The 18,392-nt window shown below is 49.6% G+C and overlaps 5 protein-coding genes and 2 non-coding genes across 7 annotated transcripts; 3 read left to right on the top strand and 4 right to left on the bottom strand.

The window, feature by feature from the left end:
* Positions 1-176: 176 nt before the first annotated feature.
* Positions 177-2,044, top strand: NCU08813 (hypothetical protein; the record flags this gene model as incomplete). The annotated part of the gene is made up of 3 exons (XM_956760.3): positions 177-405; positions 465-1,927; positions 2,006-2,044. The coding sequence occupies 3 exons, from the start codon at positions 177-179 to the stop codon at positions 2,042-2,044; spliced, it is 1,731 nt and encodes a 576-aa protein (XP_961853.3).
* Positions 2,045-3,424: 1,380 nt separating this feature from the next.
* On the top strand, positions 3,425-3,539 carry NCU15640. The gene has a single exon (XR_897901.1). It is a non-coding gene; the product is annotated as a 5S ribosomal RNA (ribosomal RNA).
* A 513-nt stretch (positions 3,540-4,052) lies between these two features.
* NCU08814 (hypothetical protein) lies at positions 4,053-6,021 on the bottom strand (the record flags this gene model as incomplete). The annotated part of the gene is made up of 3 exons (XM_956761.3): positions 4,053-5,040; positions 5,301-5,365; positions 5,789-6,021. The coding sequence occupies 3 exons, from the start codon at positions 6,019-6,021 to the stop codon at positions 4,448-4,450; spliced, it is 891 nt and encodes a 296-aa protein (XP_961854.2). The 3' UTR covers positions 4,053-4,447.
* Positions 6,022-6,458: 437 nt separating this feature from the next.
* NCU15639 lies at positions 6,459-6,573 on the bottom strand. The gene has a single exon (XR_897900.1). It is a non-coding gene; the product is annotated as a 5S ribosomal RNA (ribosomal RNA).
* Positions 6,574-7,677: 1,104 nt separating this feature from the next.
* Positions 7,678-9,911, bottom strand: NCU08816 (hypothetical protein). The gene is made up of 3 exons (XM_956763.2): positions 9,281-9,911; positions 8,209-9,223; positions 7,678-8,057 (listed from the first exon to the last, which is right to left on the bottom strand). Exons 1-2 carry the CDS (start codon positions 9,738-9,740, stop codon positions 8,640-8,642), a joined length of 1,044 nt encoding a protein of 347 aa, XP_961856.2. The 5' UTR covers positions 9,741-9,911; the 3' UTR covers positions 7,678-8,057; positions 8,209-8,639.
* Positions 9,912-11,971: 2,060 nt separating this feature from the next.
* On the top strand, positions 11,972-12,647 carry NCU08818 (hypothetical protein). The gene is made up of 2 exons (XM_956765.2): positions 11,972-12,193; positions 12,284-12,647. The coding sequence occupies exons 1-2, from the start codon at positions 12,040-12,042 to the stop codon at positions 12,403-12,405; spliced, it is 276 nt and encodes a 91-aa protein (XP_961858.1). The 5' UTR covers positions 11,972-12,039; the 3' UTR covers positions 12,406-12,647.
* A 59-nt stretch (positions 12,648-12,706) lies between these two features.
* Positions 12,707-17,789, bottom strand: NCU08820 (hypothetical protein). The gene is made up of 7 exons (XM_956767.2): positions 16,795-17,789; positions 16,724-16,741; positions 16,622-16,667; positions 16,316-16,423; positions 16,140-16,256; positions 15,751-16,083; positions 12,707-15,687 (listed from the first exon to the last, which is right to left on the bottom strand). Exons 1-7 carry the CDS (start codon positions 17,004-17,006, stop codon positions 13,309-13,311), a joined length of 3,213 nt encoding a protein of 1,070 aa, XP_961860.2. The 5' UTR covers positions 17,007-17,789; the 3' UTR covers positions 12,707-13,308.
* Between the last annotated feature and the right edge of the window lie 603 nt (positions 17,790-18,392).

Below are 18,392 nucleotides of genomic sequence, written 5' to 3'. Positions count from 1 at the left end.
TCTCACCACCTACCTCTGGAAGCCGCAAACATTCCCTCTTCTCTGGCCTGATAGGCGACGTCCCCTAAACCGAAAACTAACTTCACCAAGATATGGCCGATCATGTCGGACTCCCTGGCAAGACTGGCCAGAGAGTTAGAGCGTGCAGAACCCTCTTTCACGACTGCCTGACTACCATGGACGTTCTCAGCGAAATGGATGCAGAGCGTGGCGAGCTGATGGAATCCATCAGAAACTCACTGGATCGGTTCAAAATTTGGATCGTTTCCATTAGAGAGATGTACAAGACGGACTTGGACGAGTGGCATGATTCCCGGGAACAACCTTTCAAATCCGGTATTCGGGAAGATCTCTCCAACGAGGTCTTGAGGCTACTAGACCAGCTTCAAGAACTTTTGCAAGACTGTTCGTATAGCAATGCCCTGAGAAACCCCCGTGCCATGGTTCCCATCTGACCGTTCCAGTGATACAGATTTTGAATGGCACCCGCCAACAGCGAACATGGGTCAAGAGTTCGATCAGTGATCCACCAAGTGATATGGACATCAGCTCTTCCGAAGATTCAGACAGTGAATTTGCAAATTACCTCAAGCAGAATTCTTCTAAGGAAGATTCCGCAAACTCGCAAACCGTCACTGAATCGGGAGAACTATGTCAAAGTATCAACGATATCATAACTAGCCTTATGAGGATAGCGATGCAAGTCGACAACTCGTTGCTCAACTCCAAGTTTGACCGGTGTCGACTCGAGGAATCCGATCCCGTGGAACTTGAAATCATGCGTGTGCGTGAGAAGCTCCCTCGGGTCAGACGGAACGAACCACTTGCCAGGAAACTGGGAAGAGCCAATGCTCAACGAAGGAAGTGGCTCCAGAGCCGACGGTCGAGACATGATGTCATTTCTGACATGTACTTCCGTTTTTTTGGCTTAAGCGCGCGAACAACTGATGCCTCCCATCGAAAGGATCCTTCCTCTTTCACAGCCAAAGTCACAGCAAGGTTTGATCATGCCAGAGAAGCCGGGATGGATCACGAAGATGCAGAAGAGAGAACAATGGCAAGTGAAAAGATTGTTGGCTGGTCTTCGTCAAAAGAAGAAGATGGAAAGGAACCGGAATCCACGGCCAAACGCACTAAGGGGCCCTTTGATTTCTTGTTTCTAATGAGGAGTGGGAATTTCTTGTTGCGATGGAGGAACAACATCTGTGATTTTCTCATTCTCATGGGGTTGCTGTCCGACCCGAGATGGTCTCTACCATTATTTCCGAAGACTCGTTCGAACTTGCCCTATACGTATGACACCCTCGTCCGATGTCCATATTGCCACATCAAAGTCGTAATGTCAAACTACGACGAATGGCAAATGCATGTGTTTGCGGACCTTTCATCTTATATCTGCACTTTTGAGGGATGTCCTGCTCCCCTTTTTGAAACGCGGCAGCAGTGGTTTCAGCACGAGATGGAAGTCCACCGAAAGAACTGGCGGTGCGATATGTGTGAAGAATTTTACCACTCTTTGTGGGATATGAAGAGACATCTGACGCAGAAACACTCGGACATCATCGGAGCCGGCAATGCTGAAGCCCATGCGGAACGACTGGGGAGACCACCACAGAAAATCCGTGCCAAGGACTGCCCCCTGTGTGATCCTAACTGGAACCTGCAGCAACCAAGCAGATGGTTGACCGGCGACTGGGAAATGACAGCTGAGGCATTCGGAGACCATTTAGGCAAGCATTTAGAGGACCTATCTTTACTTGTGCTACCACCCACAACGGATATGAAATTGGTCTTCCGGGGCACTGGTGACATATCCAACCTTACGGCGCCCATCGGCGAGACGAGATCTCAACCGAAACGTATCATCAACGCACTCAGAAACTTCTGGTGGGAGACTTATTTGACATTCATTATGGCCCTCTTTCTGGTTTGTAAGTAAACCCTAGATTTTGACCTTTCTCGAACAAAGGGATTTGATGGTTGTACTAACCTAGCAAACACGCAGTCCGTTCGCAACTCCCCTTACTCGTTCCTACACTCGTAAAGGGTTGGCTTTTCATCAGTCAGATTTGCGCTCTTTGTTGTAAGAAACCCGAGCTTCCACTTCTACTAATACGCAAGACCATGAAAATAAATGCAATCATAACTCTAATATTGGTTTAGTTCAAGTCATTGCTTCGATATGGGCAGTCTATTTTCTCCGTTGGCACGTCGAAAGGAACTCGAAGTTCTTTGCAGCCCAAGTCTTAGGTAAAGAACCTCCAGCGTTCTCCCATCAGAGTGTAGCAATATTGAACATTATATTAACCCTGACATAGCTATAATGGCGATTGCTGTTGCTATCACAATGAAAGCGACCACGAACTTGGAAATCATTGTGGCATACTCATGTTTTGGTATGAATTTTCAGTTTCTCATTATTTGTCCTGCCAAGTTTGGTCGTCTGCTAACGTTGAAATAGTCGCAGGCAATACCGCTGTTCTGTACCTCCTCGGACATGGATGCGCCATACCAGGCAATGCGAATTGAAGCTGGAGAAGCATATTACAAGCGACGGACTGGGGTGGCTGTATAGTTGGGAGATGTCACAAAACAGTGAAGATGACAAATATACGAGTTAGGAATTTTCGCGAAGCACTGCCTCCACTGACTCTGAATTCAAACTACATATCTCAAGGTCCCAAGCGTCGTTTTGCATCTCAGAGCTGGAGACATCCTTGCCCCTTTCCCTTAGTCAACGGCTGCCGTGTAGTCAAATGTATTCGTTGAATCAGCGGCAGCGGAACTTCCTTACATTAGAGCTCGGGCCCGGGCCCGGCAACGGGTTTGGAGGCAGTTGCTACCTAGAACTACCTAGTTTATAACCCGCGTAAGAAACTGCTTTTCAGCAACTGCCACTGGAATCCGGTCTTCAACAGCAGCGAGGTGTCTGAATGGCGCGACCGACCGAAAGCCGCGACCCCGCGTCCGGTCTCGAGCCACGCAACCTTTCCCTTATTCCGTCCGACCTAGATGGACACCGAAAGATTACTTAAGGTAAAGTACCTAGAACTCAGCTTCTGAATTATAGTTGCAAGCGGGTACATCAGGCAACCGCGCTTGTAGTGTAGTGTGACACGAGGTTTCCCACTCCCGTTGAGGAAGTGGCACCTGGCTTCACTTTGAGGGAAGCAGCAGCCCCAGTCAACGCAGCCCATAAAGGTTCGGTTGACGGAGCTGCGGACTAGCGATGGAGTTTTGCTAGATCATCAATCAAGACATTTTTTGAGCTACGCTGTCACGCATCATATTGGGTGGTGCCGGCCTGTCTCATACTTGCTTGCCCTCCGCACCACCCAAAAGACCATATGGAACGAAGGCAACTCCTGTCGGGGGGAAAAATGCCTAGCTATATGAGGGCAAGAATGGACCGAAAAGATCACATACGACCATACCCACTGGAAAACTCGGGATCCCGTCCGCTCTCCCATAGATAAGCCAGTGAGGGCCAGACTAGTAGTTGGGTCGGTGACGACCAGCGAATCCCTGGTGTTGTATGTCTTTTTTTATTTTTTATTCCTTTATCCCTTCTTTTTCCCTGGGTGTCTGTGCGCGTACAAGAGATCACTTCACTTGGTTAACAAGCTTCCCACACTATGCTCGCTTTTCTTGTCCCAAATATCTCCCGTCTTTGCTCTAGTCTATGAACAAATAATTTTTGTGACAACTGCTAAGTTTTTCGAGATCACCCTTTTTTGGCTGAGTGAATAATTGGGAGCTATACATCTGGTAGTCTGCGATATGGTACACATCCCGCGAGCTGAATAACTAAACTTGTAGGGTTTCCTGGAGTCCGTGCTCTGGCAAGAATTGAATATGTGTGAGAGTTATCTTCAAGTTGGTTGTACGGACCTTTATGTGTCTTGGTTTCTTTCTCCGATCGCTCGGCCCGTGCAAGTTCCTTTCTTTATCTGTTGACTTAGCTTGTCATCGTTATTCCATCTTCAAACAGAGCGGGACATGGAAAAGTAGGTGGGAGAACATTGTTGGACGGCGACGATTGGTTTACTTTCTATGTGGAATCTGGTCTCTTGGTAATGACTGTCTGGGAAGTATTCAAGTCTATATCATGTCCGCCTCGGTATTCGCTGTCATCTCTCCTTTGTTTCCTTCCTGGAATTCTGCGTTTCCAGGAGACCAAAGTTAAGTGTTTTAATATGAGCGGTATCCATTGCTTGTAAGGTTTGTTTGATGGTAAGCGATGTGGCCGTCCCAAGTCAATGCAATAGGACAACAAAATAAAACCTCGCTGGAAATCATGAATACCGGCATGTTCGCTTCTTCCAACATTCACCACCCATACGTCTCTGCAAGCATCAACTTCAACGAACGCACATATCCTCCCCTTCTACTAACAAATTTCATTAGCCACCAGACACCACCGAGTTCTTTCAGGGCTCGTGGGGGACTAGGACAGCTTTTCATCAAGGTCCATGGGTGACCCGCCACTATTCGAGGCATTGTCGGCATCTATGCGCATATCTTCATCCCCAGATTGGCTCTGAGTTTCCACATCCTCAGTGTCCAGTTCCTTCTCCTCCACTGTGATTTGAGACAGCTGTTTAATCTCTGTGTTCGCTTTCACATATCCACTATTGGACGCAGGAACTTCCACTGTCGAGGATCTCCTCGAAGAAAAAGAACTTTTCAGGTAGACTGATGGAGGAGAGGGAGGAATCTCGTCGGGATCCACATTCTCGGCTGTTTGTGCTACTTTGTCTTTCCAGGGCTCAACCATTTCGCGGACAGCAGGCTTCCTCCACACCCTGGCGTAGGGATCATTGGTGGGATCCGGGGGCGATTCGGGTACGGCCGTGGCGTATCGGGGAACAAGGGGTTCTTGGTAATCGGAAGTGCGAGCGGCTGAGCTGGCGGGACCAAAGGGCATGACCTCGCTTCCTGAGGTGTGATATTCCCGATGCGATACTGGTTCGGTCGTTATGTCCCATACCACGTTGCTATTGGCAAAGATGTACCAATGCATGGCATCCGGACTGCGAACTAAATACGGCGTTGTACAGTGTTAGCATCCTCCAATGAAGTCTTGTTTCTGCAAGGACAGTGAAAGGAAAACCTATGTTGCTTGGAAGGTAAAACGGACTCTGACCGTGTTCGCTCTGGCTGTAGTACAGTGACAGAAGCTCTTTCATTCCCTAGCCCTACGCGCTTCTGTCACTGCACTACTCCCGGGACGAACACGGCCTTTGTCAAATCTCGACAGCCGCCAAATAATTCATGTTGAGCAAAGTATGTAAGCTTACCCAGGTCGAGAGCGCGGTTCGTTGTTTGGATGGGCGAGTTTCGGCCTCCGTCCTCCAAACCTGGTCTGGCGCCAAGGGCAGTAAGCGTGAACATCATACCGCAGACCCGCAGGAACAATTCACCCCCTTGTTTTCTTTTATACCATAAGTCGACTTGAAAGAAATGTTGGAGCCCGGGCTCCCCGCCCATGTTTGCGGAACCACGTTGTTCCAATATCTTCTTCGACCAAACTGCTGCCAGTCTCTTCGTTCCTGATGGTCCCGTATGCTGCTCAATTAACTTTACATTCCCCAAGCAATTTTCCCTCCATTTTCCCTCGGTGCTACGCGTATAATGCACGTTTCCCGATGTGTAGACCGAAGAGTACGGTTCAGCGTCGCCGTCGACGCGGAGCCCGAGGTCGCACATGAAGTGTGTAGGATTGAAGTAATAGGGGACGTCGAAAAGCATGAGGATGGTGGGGCCGTTTTGGTGGCTGTAGTCCTACTCCTTCAGCTCACGCTTTGGGTAACACCCGAATTGAATTGTCCTGCCGACCTCCACGGCGTCAAATGGAGGGGTGAACTTCAAGTTGAAGAGGATTTTCCGCGGCTCAATACACATGTCGATCAGGCGTTTGGGGACATCATGTCGAGGCTGAGATGCCGAAGGCGTGGGAGATAACACACCCGGCTCTGTGTCTTGAGCCTTGGGAGGGGGCAGATCCGGAGGCGATGACATGGTTGATGTTAGACTAGATCTCGGGAGCTCCAGCTGGGTGTTGCTGCTGCGGCTCGTGTCGAAAGATTGGCAAATGAATAATGGTGAATGAAGTGATGGTTAATGCGGGTTTACCTACCACCAAAAAGGGATACCGATGAGACGATGTGGTCGGGGTTCGACAGGCAGGGCAAGGAAAAGTAAGGACAGGAACGCAAAAGCAAGGGATATATTGGTAAACAACATGAAAGGTTCCAGGAAGGAACGGAATTATGTGAATTGGTCTGTAATTCTTTCCGCTGTAGTTCGACTGGAACCAAAGTTCCTGGAAAGGAAAGGAAGGAAGGGAGGAAATGAAGAAGAGAGGAACTGCCTGAAGGGCTTTCAGTTGCAGGGTTGCACACAAGCCTCGAAAAGGCAATCACAAAAAGAGTACGGAGAAAAAGAAATAAAAAAAGACATACAACACCAGGGATTCGCTGGTCGTCACCGACCCAACTACTAGTCTGGCCCTCACTGGCTTATCTATGGGAGAGCGGACGGGATCCCGAGTTCTCCAGTGGGTATGGTCGTATGTGATTTTCTGTATTTGGTTCCTTGCTCATAAAGGAATGTTACCGAGGAAATGGGGGCTTTGGAAGGGGAGTTGGAAGCGAACTATCGCCAAGTCGTCTAGGGGATGTAGAGGTGGGGAGTGAGGGAGGTGGATGGATGATGGACACTCGGGGATATTTGTACCTGTGAAACATTTTTTTCTTGGTATATGAGAGGGAGTAGATGATTCAGAGGCGGATATTTCTAGAAAATTGGGATAAGGGATTGCTTTGGTCTTTCGTGGTTTCTTCATTGGGTTTTCTTTGTTTGGTTTTTTTCTTCTCCTTAAATCGGTCCATAGGTAAAGATTTCAATTTGACATGGTATGCTATGTAGGTATGGTTGGGCGTTTTTAGGGCTGAATAGCCGGGTACTTCTCCCTTTACCTGTACCTCTACGTAGCAAGGCGAAGATCCTAGGTACCGCTCCTCTCTACTCCTCCCGGCAAGCTCCAACACCTCGCTTGCTGCCACTCATTTATTCAGGCGCTGCTGCGAACAGCCTAGGTTCCAAGAGTCGTTGAATTCCTAAACGCTGCCGATTTGGCAGATAATACACCTCTGACGAAACAAAAAAAAAAAAAAAAAAAAAAAAATCTTGGCAGACACAAGCTTGAACAAAACATCGTGACTACCGTCTGGATAATCATGGTAATCATGGCCACTTTAGAGGCACCTCTACCAGTCCAGTACCCCAGGGAAATAGCATACCATAAAGTGTGCAAACACGGATCTTGCTGACACCCCGCAAGCCCCAAGCAGGGCTGCGGCTGTAGAGAGAAAAAGTGATGCCCTCATCGCAGCTGTTGCTGTTCACCACTTGGTGTGGTGTAGAAGAAGAAGAGGATGCTGGACGTCTCCAAATCATGGTCAACTGGCTGGCCGTTCCGGGCCCTTTTATAAACGTAGGTATCTCTACAGTAACTCTGCTGTCAAACTCCTCTCGTGTTAGCCGCCTCCAGATCCACACGGAAATCTCCTCGCCGCGTATGTGTGTTCAAACTCCATGTAAGCGGCGGATACTACAAGGACAGCTCTTCTGACCGGAGTTTCGGCATTGGAATCCTCATAAGACGTCGAGGTGCTTTGCATGGGTTCCATTGTTCACGACGTTTGCGAGGTGGTGGAGTTCTCTTCCTCCCGGTCGTGCCGCTCGAAGCAAGTCACAAGTACATATGGCTACTACTTTCATGCTGCCTCGGTGCCTTCTACCTACACAGCTAGTAGGTACCGAAGTCTTCCGGTGGAGTTGGGTTCTCCGGCAACGGCATGGGAAAAGGTGTCCGGGAGGATGTCGTAACTTGATACTGTACTGTCGGTTGGTGTGGTCACTGTAGTGATATTGATAGGGTTTACGGACCGATATGACACTCGGTCTTCGCATTCATGCGAGTCGATTGTAGAAGGTGAAGGCCCTCTGGAGGTAACTTGTCCAAGCCACGATGTCCGAATGAATAGCATATACTGTGCAACCTCAATGTCTATTAGTCTAGTTCCTTTTTCGGAGGATTGTAGCAGGCTTAGCTGCAGTGACAAGCGGTCGATGCCCGGGCGAGGCCACGCTTGCGATGCCATTCAATTAGTGTGGGGAGTAGATGGTGCAATGGGTACCTGCATTGGACGGATATAATCTAGGCCACAGTCGAATCCGCTTGGACAAAATCTGCTTGTCTGTGACATGCGCGTCGGACAGTCCCGAGTCGCATGTCCGGGTGAATTTTGACCAGGGGAGAGAGAATAGACCATTCCAAAGTAGGTAGGTAGTGTTGTGACGGCAAATTCTGACCGGAACATGTCACTTTCCGCCACTACTGGCTGTGAGTGTTGAAGTGAATTTTGTTCGCGCATACATGTCGGGTATCATAAGTGTTCAGCAAGGCGGTCTTACTTGTTTGGGTTGTAGAATCCAAGATACTTTTGCTACCTGCCCTGCAAGGCTGACAGTGACAAGGCAACAGTTTCAAGGGGAAGGCAATAATGCGTTGTGTTCATTGGCGTTGACTGTGTCTCCGTGGCCCCGTTGTAGCGTGATGCGTTTCTTGGTGTTTACGCCCCACGACCCTCGATCTCCGTCATCAGCTGCACAAGCATGATCGCCTCGTCCCGAGTCCGCTGTAAGAGCTCGGTCTGCTCTGAAATCCATACCAATCTTTTCTTCCAAAAAGCCCACCTCTCTCGCGTCAGCCATTCATGTTGGTCGACTTTCTTCTCTGCCTTCCACAAGGATCTTTCGGAACGGTTTGTACTGAATCGCTGCCAAAACTCCCTTGTGTTGTGCACATGGTTTTCTTGACCTGCCTCTGCGAACCTCCGCGCTATCATCTCTCTGTCGGTATATCGGTACATTATGTCTCCTGCTATCACCAAGAATGGGACCAAGGCGTGAACGTCGGTGTTAAGCATGGTGATAGTCCAGTCTTTGGGCGAGCGGAAGGTGGCATCACCATCTTCTCGCACATAAGGATAGTTCCACTGATCTTTCTCAAGGGCCAACATCATCCGGCTGAAGGCTAAACTTAGCTCAGAGGTGTAGTAAATGTCGGGGGGGTGTAGCACAAGATGACGGGCCACCCATGCATTCGCACAGATGTATGCGCCAGATGCAGTACTGTATCGAAACGCGTTATACCCTGTCCCACTTTGTTAATCAACTAACGGGCATTGCCACGGTGTATTGTAATACATACTATCCCATCTCTCGCTCCAGCAGTCATACCAAAAGACTTCCAATTTCCTCCACCGCTCCAACTTCTCCTTCCCGAACCGGACTTCCTGCTCAGGTGTCGCATCTAAGCGGGGAAGGGCCATAATGGCGTCGGCAACTACCAGGATAGCGACTTGATATTGTGCCATCTGGATGCCAACTTCATATAGCAGCCAGGAAATTCGCCAGCCCTTGTCGAAGTCACCATCGCATGGTACGCGGTCCTCATTCAGCGACATGAGCTTGCGAGCTGTCTCCTCTGCGTCCAGGGCGTTTGGGGTATTGTAGGCCTGTACGAACTCGCGCAGCGCTGAGACCTCCTCCGGTGTTGATGTGTCTTCCTCGACATCCATGAGGCCGAATTCGGACCAGTCCTCCGGGTCACTCAGGGAATCCAGCTCCTTGGCCAGGGCATCTTGCAGGATGGAGAGTGCGGTAGACATAGGGTACAGTATGCAGCTACCGTGTCGTCGTAGAGTTGCGAAAGGAGAATTGAGAGAGGAACTTTGTCAGGTGAAAAAAATGAAGAGGACCCTTGAAAGCTGGACAATAGTGGCGAGTTGGACATGTGTGTCTCCGACGTTGGAAGGCAGGCTGTGTGATGGATGTAGGAGGAGGATGGATGGATGGTGGTATTTGTGTTCTGGCCATGAGCCGATGACTGCTTCGGCCCCGCTTGAGTGGAACCAAGGGCAGCGGCCAGCGGGGAGTTGGTTGCATACGGGCCGTGCCGAGCAAGCCCTTTCAGGCACAGTATCACCTGCAACCTACGGCAACACTTTGCTTACCATGTGATAGGGTAATGAATGATACGGCACAATCTCGGGGTGTTGTTGGTTGTATCCAAGGTCCATCTAGGCAGCGGGTTTTGATATCAAATGTAGCACCTGTTTGACTTTTTGTTGTATCATCTCCCACACAATCTTTGTTCGGACGGCCGGGTGGAAGATCTTCGTTTTCAAAGTTGGAAAAAAAAAAAAAAAAAAAAGAAAAAAAAAAAAAAAAAAAAGGACAACGGACATATAGCATGTTCAGAGAGAAATCGTTCACTGGTGGCACAAAACGTTTACCCTCACCCACTAACCGTTTGACTCCGAGTGACCGTAGTGTGTTCTTATGTTCGGCCTTTCCCAAACAGGAAGCCAACCACGGTGACTTATAAAGCCGATAAGGAGATCAGGATAAGATAAGCAACAATCAAAACACCAAAAAACATACAATACAGCACTTGGGATTCGCTGGTCGACATCAGTCATTCAGTATTTAATTCCAGGGAGCATCAGATGCGGAATGGCATCATGAACTTCCTAGCGACGTGGAAATTCGCCCAGGGCTTCCTGAAGAGCCTGACCTACACTTGTAAGTGCAGTTAAATGAAGGAAGGATTAAAGAGTGACAGGAGAAAGGGAAAAGGAGCCAGAGAGATCAGATACCGAGTCACCATTGATACCTATCATTGCATCAAAACTTACTAGCTCCTCTACAAATTGCGCCGTACTACACGCTATATGACAAACATAAGCACATATAAATAATAGACACACGGTGATATACGGTGACACACCCGCAGAGTATAGCGTTTGACCCCGATTACCTCTACTGAATCGAAGACGCCTGGCCAGCACATATGTCGCTCTTTTCAACAATTTTGATGCAGTGCAGAGAATCTGAAGCAAGAGATGATATTGTCTCGGACATTGTACAAAACCGGTCTATTCAAGTAACGACACTCGCGCTGGTGCGCGTTTATAGCAATCTGACTCGCAATAAGGCTCTATTGACTCCGGTCTAATCGCCGCCTCTAGAGTAAACTCTCACGCGCATCTCTAGACATATCCTCTGATCCGCCGTAAGTCAATCGTATGTTCGACTTGTGCTTTTTCTGCTTACTTTAGTGCTAATAGATGTCCAGCAAGGGTCTGTTCACAAGACCCTTCCACAGCATCGAGTCTACCTAGACACTCGATAAATTACCTACCTAGACAGGACCGGGTTGCGCTACTTTGGCTCATGCTGGTAAGCATCTTACATACCTCTAGTTAGATGATCAGGTCTTGGTATACCTTTAGACGAAAATAGTCATGTGAATAGCTTCATCATGGACCAACGGTCTAGACCAGCCTCTGTCGGTTCAGATAGAGACTCACATACAGCACCGGACGACTACCTCTACATTATTCCCACGTAGAGCCCACTACCGGTCAGTCATCAATACCTACGCTACGGTATTACCATGACAAATTTCAGCCGGGCACCGAGTTCTCCCAGTACGTGCGCGCGAAAAACATCGGCCGATGCCGAGACGTAAGCGTAACACCATACCCAGATTCACACCACCAGCCTACCTAGGTATATAGCCAGCAGCTGTACGACATCAATTACAATTACCTAGCAGTTCAATCAGCTGTCTTGTCAGAGTCGAGGAATACGATTACACGATTTTATCTGTAGGTTTCAACGAGTGAGATGACCTACCTCTAGGGAAACTAAACCCCGATGGTACCTAGGTACGATCTGTCGATTTGGCGGTATAATATCATTTACCTACCTACCTCTACCTCTATGTACTACATAGAAGGCTAAAGTTATATAAAGCCCAGACGGCTCTAGATCAGTGATATGTCGAACCTTAGACTCAAGCACCATTCCAGCCCTCATCAAAGCACACCACGAACATCTCACACCTACCTCTACATACCTCTATAAAGACCCTCTCAGCTTCGGCAACACCAACCACCCACCATGCGCTTTGCTCTTGCTGTCGCCCTCACTGCCACCCCTCTGGTCCTCGCCAGCAGTTCCGGCGGCTCTGTTAAGCAGCGTTCGGAAGCCGCCGCTGCAGCCTGGACCTGCACTCCGCCTTACAACTACTGTGGATGGTACCTGATCGCCCAAGGTTCGTATAATCTTCGTTGATTCGCAAAAGGCAACGCAGTTCCGTCTGTGGCGGCAGAGACAAGACAGCTAATACGCCGCTTTACACTAGATCCCGCTGGCTGGGGCGGCGTACTTGACCCCAATGCCTTGTACCAGTGCGTGAGCGGTGGAGTCAACGTTCTCAGCACCTGCGCCAACGGTTGTGAAGGCCCAACGGCCCATTGCAAGTAGTAGCGCTTGCCCGAGTAGTATAAACTCCGGAGCATGGAACTGAGGTCGAGTTCCAGCATCTGATCGAGACTGCCGCACACACGGACCATATCCCCCACATTCATTTCAGAAGCCATTTCCCGGGAAACACGAACACACCCTCATTTGATTTTTGAGTTATCTTGGTTTAGCTGCTTTTCGTCGTCTGGGTTCAAATAGTGGAAGATAGTGTACCCAGATGCAAATATAACGCCATTCTTTCAATCACTTGAAAATACACGTCGACGATGACATGGGATTCATATGCCTTCCAAAATTTTCCACCATCCCCAACTATGTCTATGTCTATTATCCCAAAAGAGTGTATATCTGTGAGTAACATGGGTATCAATCAATATGCTTCGTTCGCCTTTCTCCCGCTTCATGCCACGTTATGTACCGTCATATAAATGAGTGTCGTGAATTCGTAAAGTCCCTCATCCATCATTGAATTGTTTCCTTCTCTTCCTTTTCTTGTCCATTAGTCATTGGCCCTCCTACAGCTAGCTATGACGCTGCATACTTCCGCTGTGGCCACGGCAACATTTGCATCTGTTTCCGCTCATCCGCACAATGGAATATAAGCATATACATGCCCCGACTCCGCTTGTTTACCTCCCGAAGGAGTTTGTTGATGCGTAACACCATGAGTGAAGAAGCGACGTATTTCTGTAACAAACATCCCGGGACCACAAACTCATCCACGAACCACAACTCGTCTTTCTTGCAGCAGATTAAACACTAGAACGTGCCTCCCACTTTGACCAAACCTCCGTAACGAAGCCGATCAACCCATCTCATCCAGGCTGACCCAAATGGGCAAGTATTAAAAGGGTTGAACAGGAAGTCAAACCGAAGAACTTCCCCGTTCGTCAATCAGCAAATTTACAAGAAAAGGATGGCTGCCAAGATGGTAGCCAATAAAGCCGCTATCGATGGCGACTGAGCGACACTGCCCGCTGAAGTAACGGGGTCGGAGATGCTTGACGGTGGGGCGGTCGAGGTGGTGATGCCTGTGCTACTAGCGCTAATCGTGCCGCTGACGGATGCGGTGATCGATGGCTCGATGCTTGAAACCGAGGGCAGCGACGAAGCCGATGGGGAAGACGACGAAGCCAATGAGGAAGACGACGGAACGGACACAGGTCTGGTGGGAATAGCGGTGGTCGACGACACCCCAACCGCAGACGATTTGGTGGTAAAGGATGATGACGATTCAACTGAGCTGGATGATGCCGTTGAGGATGACGATGCGGACGAAGTCAATGATTCAGCCAATGAAGATGACGCGGTCGAGACTGTTGAGGAAGCTTCAGAGACCGTCGTGCTCGACGCTGAAGACGAGGAGGTTAGGACTTCTGAAGAACACAAAACAACCGGCGCCGAAGAAGATGAGACAGCCACCGGCGCAGATGAAGAAACCGGCGGCTGAGAGGAAGCTTGAGCTGACGAAACGACCGCAGGCTCAGAGGATACTGCCACCGCCGTGGAAGAGGAAGAGGGTGGCGGGACAGCAGAGGAAGCGGAAGTGATCACCAGCTTCGACGAGGGAAGAATAACCGGGGGCAAAGACGAAGGCAAGGCCGGTTTAGAAGACGAACTTGGCTCACTTGTTGATGGTTGAGCAGAAGAGCTTGAGGACGTAGGGGGAACGCCAGATGTAGTCGTGGTAGAAGGCTCCGAGGCTGGCCGAGAAGACGAAGTTGAGATGGGTACGGGCTCAGTGTTCGAGTTAGGTGCCTGCTGCGAAGTCGTGGAGATCGTAGGAGTGTTAGACTGGACCGGCTGTGGGGGTATGCTGGATGGGGCAGGTGAAGGGGCTTGTTCGTCGCAGTAGTTGATAAATTGAGCATATTTAGGCTCGAGGTACGCCTTGACGTCTCTTTTGGCCTTACTTTCCGGCTTCGCATTAACACAAGATTGGCAGAAGTCGTAATATTCTTTGAAAGGTGAGCCGGCGGCGCACAGAGCCGGTGATTTACCGACTTGCTGGGCTTCAAGGTAGGCGTCATTACATTGATCAAAACAGACAGCAGGATGTGGGGTGTCTGCCCGCTTCGAGAAACGGTCGCGCTTATATATGTATCCCACTGAAGGCAAAGTGGTCGAAGTCGAGTTTGTGGCCGATGTCGGGCGCGGCGGAGGCCATGTTAGGTTGGTTTGGACACCCCAATTACCGGTGGTAATGGTTGACGTGACACCGCCAACCTCGACAATCACAAGATGCTCCTCAAAGATATCGTCGCTCAAACCGAACACATTGGGATCGAGGTAGAAATACCCTTCAGTTGGCGGGTAATATCCAGTTTCGTTCTCAGGCCAGGTCACATTGGGAAACGGACGAGCTGGCTTACACCACTGCGGTTCGCACCGATAATCATCGGACGGCGCATCGACCCACAAGTTGCAACTGTCTGGTTTAGGCTTATCGCAAACGAACCCAGGTTTGCAACCCCATGTGAGATCAGATTTTGGATCGTATGCCTGTTGAAGAGCGGGGGCGACAGTGTCCGTGGGATGGCAAGTCGTGATCGTCTTAGAGACGGTCGTGGCAATAGTAATTGTTGAGGGTGGTTTGGTAATTGTCTGCGTAATAGTTTGAGGAGGTACGGAAAAAGTCGTCGTACTCGTCGCCGTAGAAGCCGGCAGCGTGGTAATGACTGTGGTTCCATCACGTATCAACGTGGTGGTGGTCGCGGGTGCAACTGATGTGAAGGTGGTCACCGTCGTTGTTCCTGGGAGCGTCAGAGTAGAAACCATGTGTTCAGTCTGAGTGACAGTATGATCCAGAGTCTGTGTAACAATTGTTGGGGGAAGTGTAATGGTGGTGAGAGTGCCGGAAACAGTTGTTATGATGGGAGGCGGAATTACAGTCGCGGTTGTAGTGAAAACCTCGGTTGCCGTCGTGTGATCGGTAACAGTCTGAACAGACGTGAAAGAGCTGACAACAACAGAAGTGACTACGGCCGTCTTGGTTGTGTAAAAAGTAGTACTATCGGTAACGGTCACCGGATACGAAGTTACCGTGGTGAAGGTTGTGGTTTCCGTCGTAGCACTAACAACAGTGCTGAGGACAACATCGGTGGTGGTTACAACTTCCGTTGTCGTGGTTGGAACCAATGTGGTGTAAATGTCCGTGATTGTGTAGTAATCGGTCGTCCATATCGTCTTGGTGCCAGTCACGGTAACCGGGTAGGAACTGATTTCCGTGGTCGTCGTGGTACAAATCACCTCAACATAGTCAGTCGTTGTCTTCTCAATGGTCTGGAGCGAGTGTTAGTTAACAGCATGCCTTTGTATCTTAATTTCAAAGGAGCAAAAACTTACATGGATGCTTGTATAAGTCGTTTCAAGGGTGGACCAGAGTGTTGTGCTATCAATCACAGTGTATGGGACAGAGATTGCTGTAGTGTAAACGATCGTCTTAGTTTCTACCTCTGTCGTGGGGATGTAAACGGTTGTTGGGACTGTTGTTGGGACTGTTGTTGGGACTGTTGTTGGAACTGTTGTCGGGACTGTTGTCGGGACTGCGACTTGGACCGTTGTCTCGACAATCGATGTCTCGGTGGTTGTCTTCCATGTAGTCGTCGTGCTGACAACACAATACGAAGAGTGATCCTCCCCATTGCAAATGCTCACTGTTGTAGTGACTGGGTAGCTCTGCAAGGCAATTAGTTACAAGAAACTGATGGATTCTCGATTATGTAAGAACTTACTGTTGTATAGATTGTAGTTGCGGTGATGGTCTCGCAGTCAGTCTCGGTCTCCGTGTATCCAGAGGTCACGATGGCCGTGTCAGTAAGAGTTTTGGTATCAAGGACGGTGGTTGGGAGCTGAAAAAACCAATCAGCATGCTAGACCGGCGAGGAAGAAACAGATAAAACAGCCGTACATATTCGGTTTCTTCGACGGTTGAGGTATGAATGACTGTCTCTACCACTGTTGCCGTTACGACACCAGTGGAGATGACTGTCTCCTTTGCCGTAACCGTTTCGGTGTACTGCAATCCAAGTTAGCGATAAACGTAGTTGATTGCCAGAATCTACCGGAGACCAAGCAGACTGGCGGTCCTCTTAAATAGAAGATAGAGTTTCTTTGCGATTTCTGGGTAATCCGTAACTTCATACAGAAGCTAGCAGAGTACAATGAAATATGTATCTGGTGCTATTTGAAACTCGCTGCAGTGGTGATGACTTACCGATTCTGTACATGTAACTGTCACTGTAGAGGCGGGCTTGGTTTCACTGGTCTGCTGTTAGACTGATGATTACTCCCATACGAAGAAGGAAAAACAACATACTGAACCGTGGTTGTAATCCTATCAACTGTTAGTCATGGACTGAGCAGCATGTTAATGGATTCTTCACTTACACAACCGGCTCGACGCATTTGCGACAGTCGTGCCAATATTTTGTGCAAAACCCCGTATCGGTATTATGACCACTGGGCGCAAGAGACGTGACAGGAGCAGCGCTCGAAACCCCCGTGGTATTGGTCATGGGGTAAAAAGGCCTTTCGGTAGCGGAGACGAACTGAGTCAGGGCCAGCGCTCCGAGCGTGCCCAAAACCCTCGTGACAAGCATTCTGCCTGAAAGAGACCGTCAAGCCAAGCTGCATAGGTTTAGCAAGCCAACGAGTGAGGTCGAGTCTCCGGAAGGAAAACGAGTGTGAAGCTGTCGCAACGGGTGAAGCCTGCGCCGATGACTTGACGTAGAAACATGAACGACGAAGATGGGGGTGCGGCAGTGGCACTGGCCGATGATATAAGGCTGGTGGAAACCAAAAGGCCCTGGCAGATGGGGGGACCGGACAACCTTTTGGGTAAGCCCAAATTAGGTGAACCAATGGCGTGAAAGGAATATTCGACAGGCATCACCTTCATCTGCAGAGCAATCCATCCTATCCCATCTCATGTCTTTGGTGTGATGTGGTGCGGTTTAGCTCCAACGGTGCCAGCATGAGGGAAAGCTAGGGCCGGCTTACTTGATTTTCTGGATGTTCATTTTCAACCCGTTGAATCATGGTCCTCTGCTTTTGGATCAGGCACCTAGGGGCTGACAGATAAGCGTCAAAAAAGAAGAAAATGGTAATCGAAAAAGCTGACAACACAACTGCATGGTACTACCAAGAGTATACGCTGCAAGCCTCATGGTGGACGAGTGGACCGACGGGCAAAAGTGGGAGTGAAAGGTCTCAAGAGTTCCGAGCTGGGTGCTCCCCTGCTCCACTGTGTTTTCTTGTTTCCCCACGGCGTACTCGCGGAAATGCATGGCCACATCCCACCGGCACCACCACCGACTGAACATTAAAATGGGCCTAGACTAACCCGGTCGGCCCTATCCATGGTAATCGTTCTCGGCATCAACCTAGGGACCAGGCTCTTGCCGGACAGACATGTAGGCAGAATGGAGATTTCACGAAAGCCAGGTCTGGCGATCACTGATCTGGCTGAGTGTGAGGATCTCGTTGGAGCCCCAATTGATGATTTGACAACACGGCAGAGGCGCAGCAAGTGAGAAGTCCAATAATTGCTGCCTTCACCATGATCGTGCTTGGTTACATCCAAGGTGGGCTAGCTGACCTGACTTCGACCATTGGGTTTGTTTGTTAGCGCAAAGGTGAATTGGAGGCTGGTAAAAAGGGAGGCACAAGCCACGAGCTCGGGCGATGATGCCAGAGGACGGAAGAAGTGATAAGAAAGAAAACGAGAAAAGATCGGGGCTTGTGCGACTGTGCAAGACGGCAGGCTGGGGCACTGAGGATGTCCGAGTCTGGGGGCAACGATTATCGAGCCAAGCAAACCCAACGTTGCGAGGGGGCGCCAGGGACGGACGGATAGCCCGCCGAGGGGAGCAGTCGACCAGGGGGGGAACTGACGACAAAAAGGCAAGGCGAATTCCATAACGAGACAAGAAGTAGGAACACACAATTTGCGGCTACACAACCAGTTCTGGGAACTGCAGGTGTTT

The sequence above is a fragment of the Neurospora crassa genome, linkage group IV (genome assembly GCF_000182925.2).
Source record: "Neurospora crassa OR74A linkage group IV, whole genome shotgun sequence".
Taxonomy (NCBI): domain Eukaryota; kingdom Fungi; phylum Ascomycota; class Sordariomycetes; order Sordariales; family Sordariaceae; genus Neurospora; species Neurospora crassa.
This window is presented reverse-complemented; position numbering and strand designations above follow the sequence as displayed.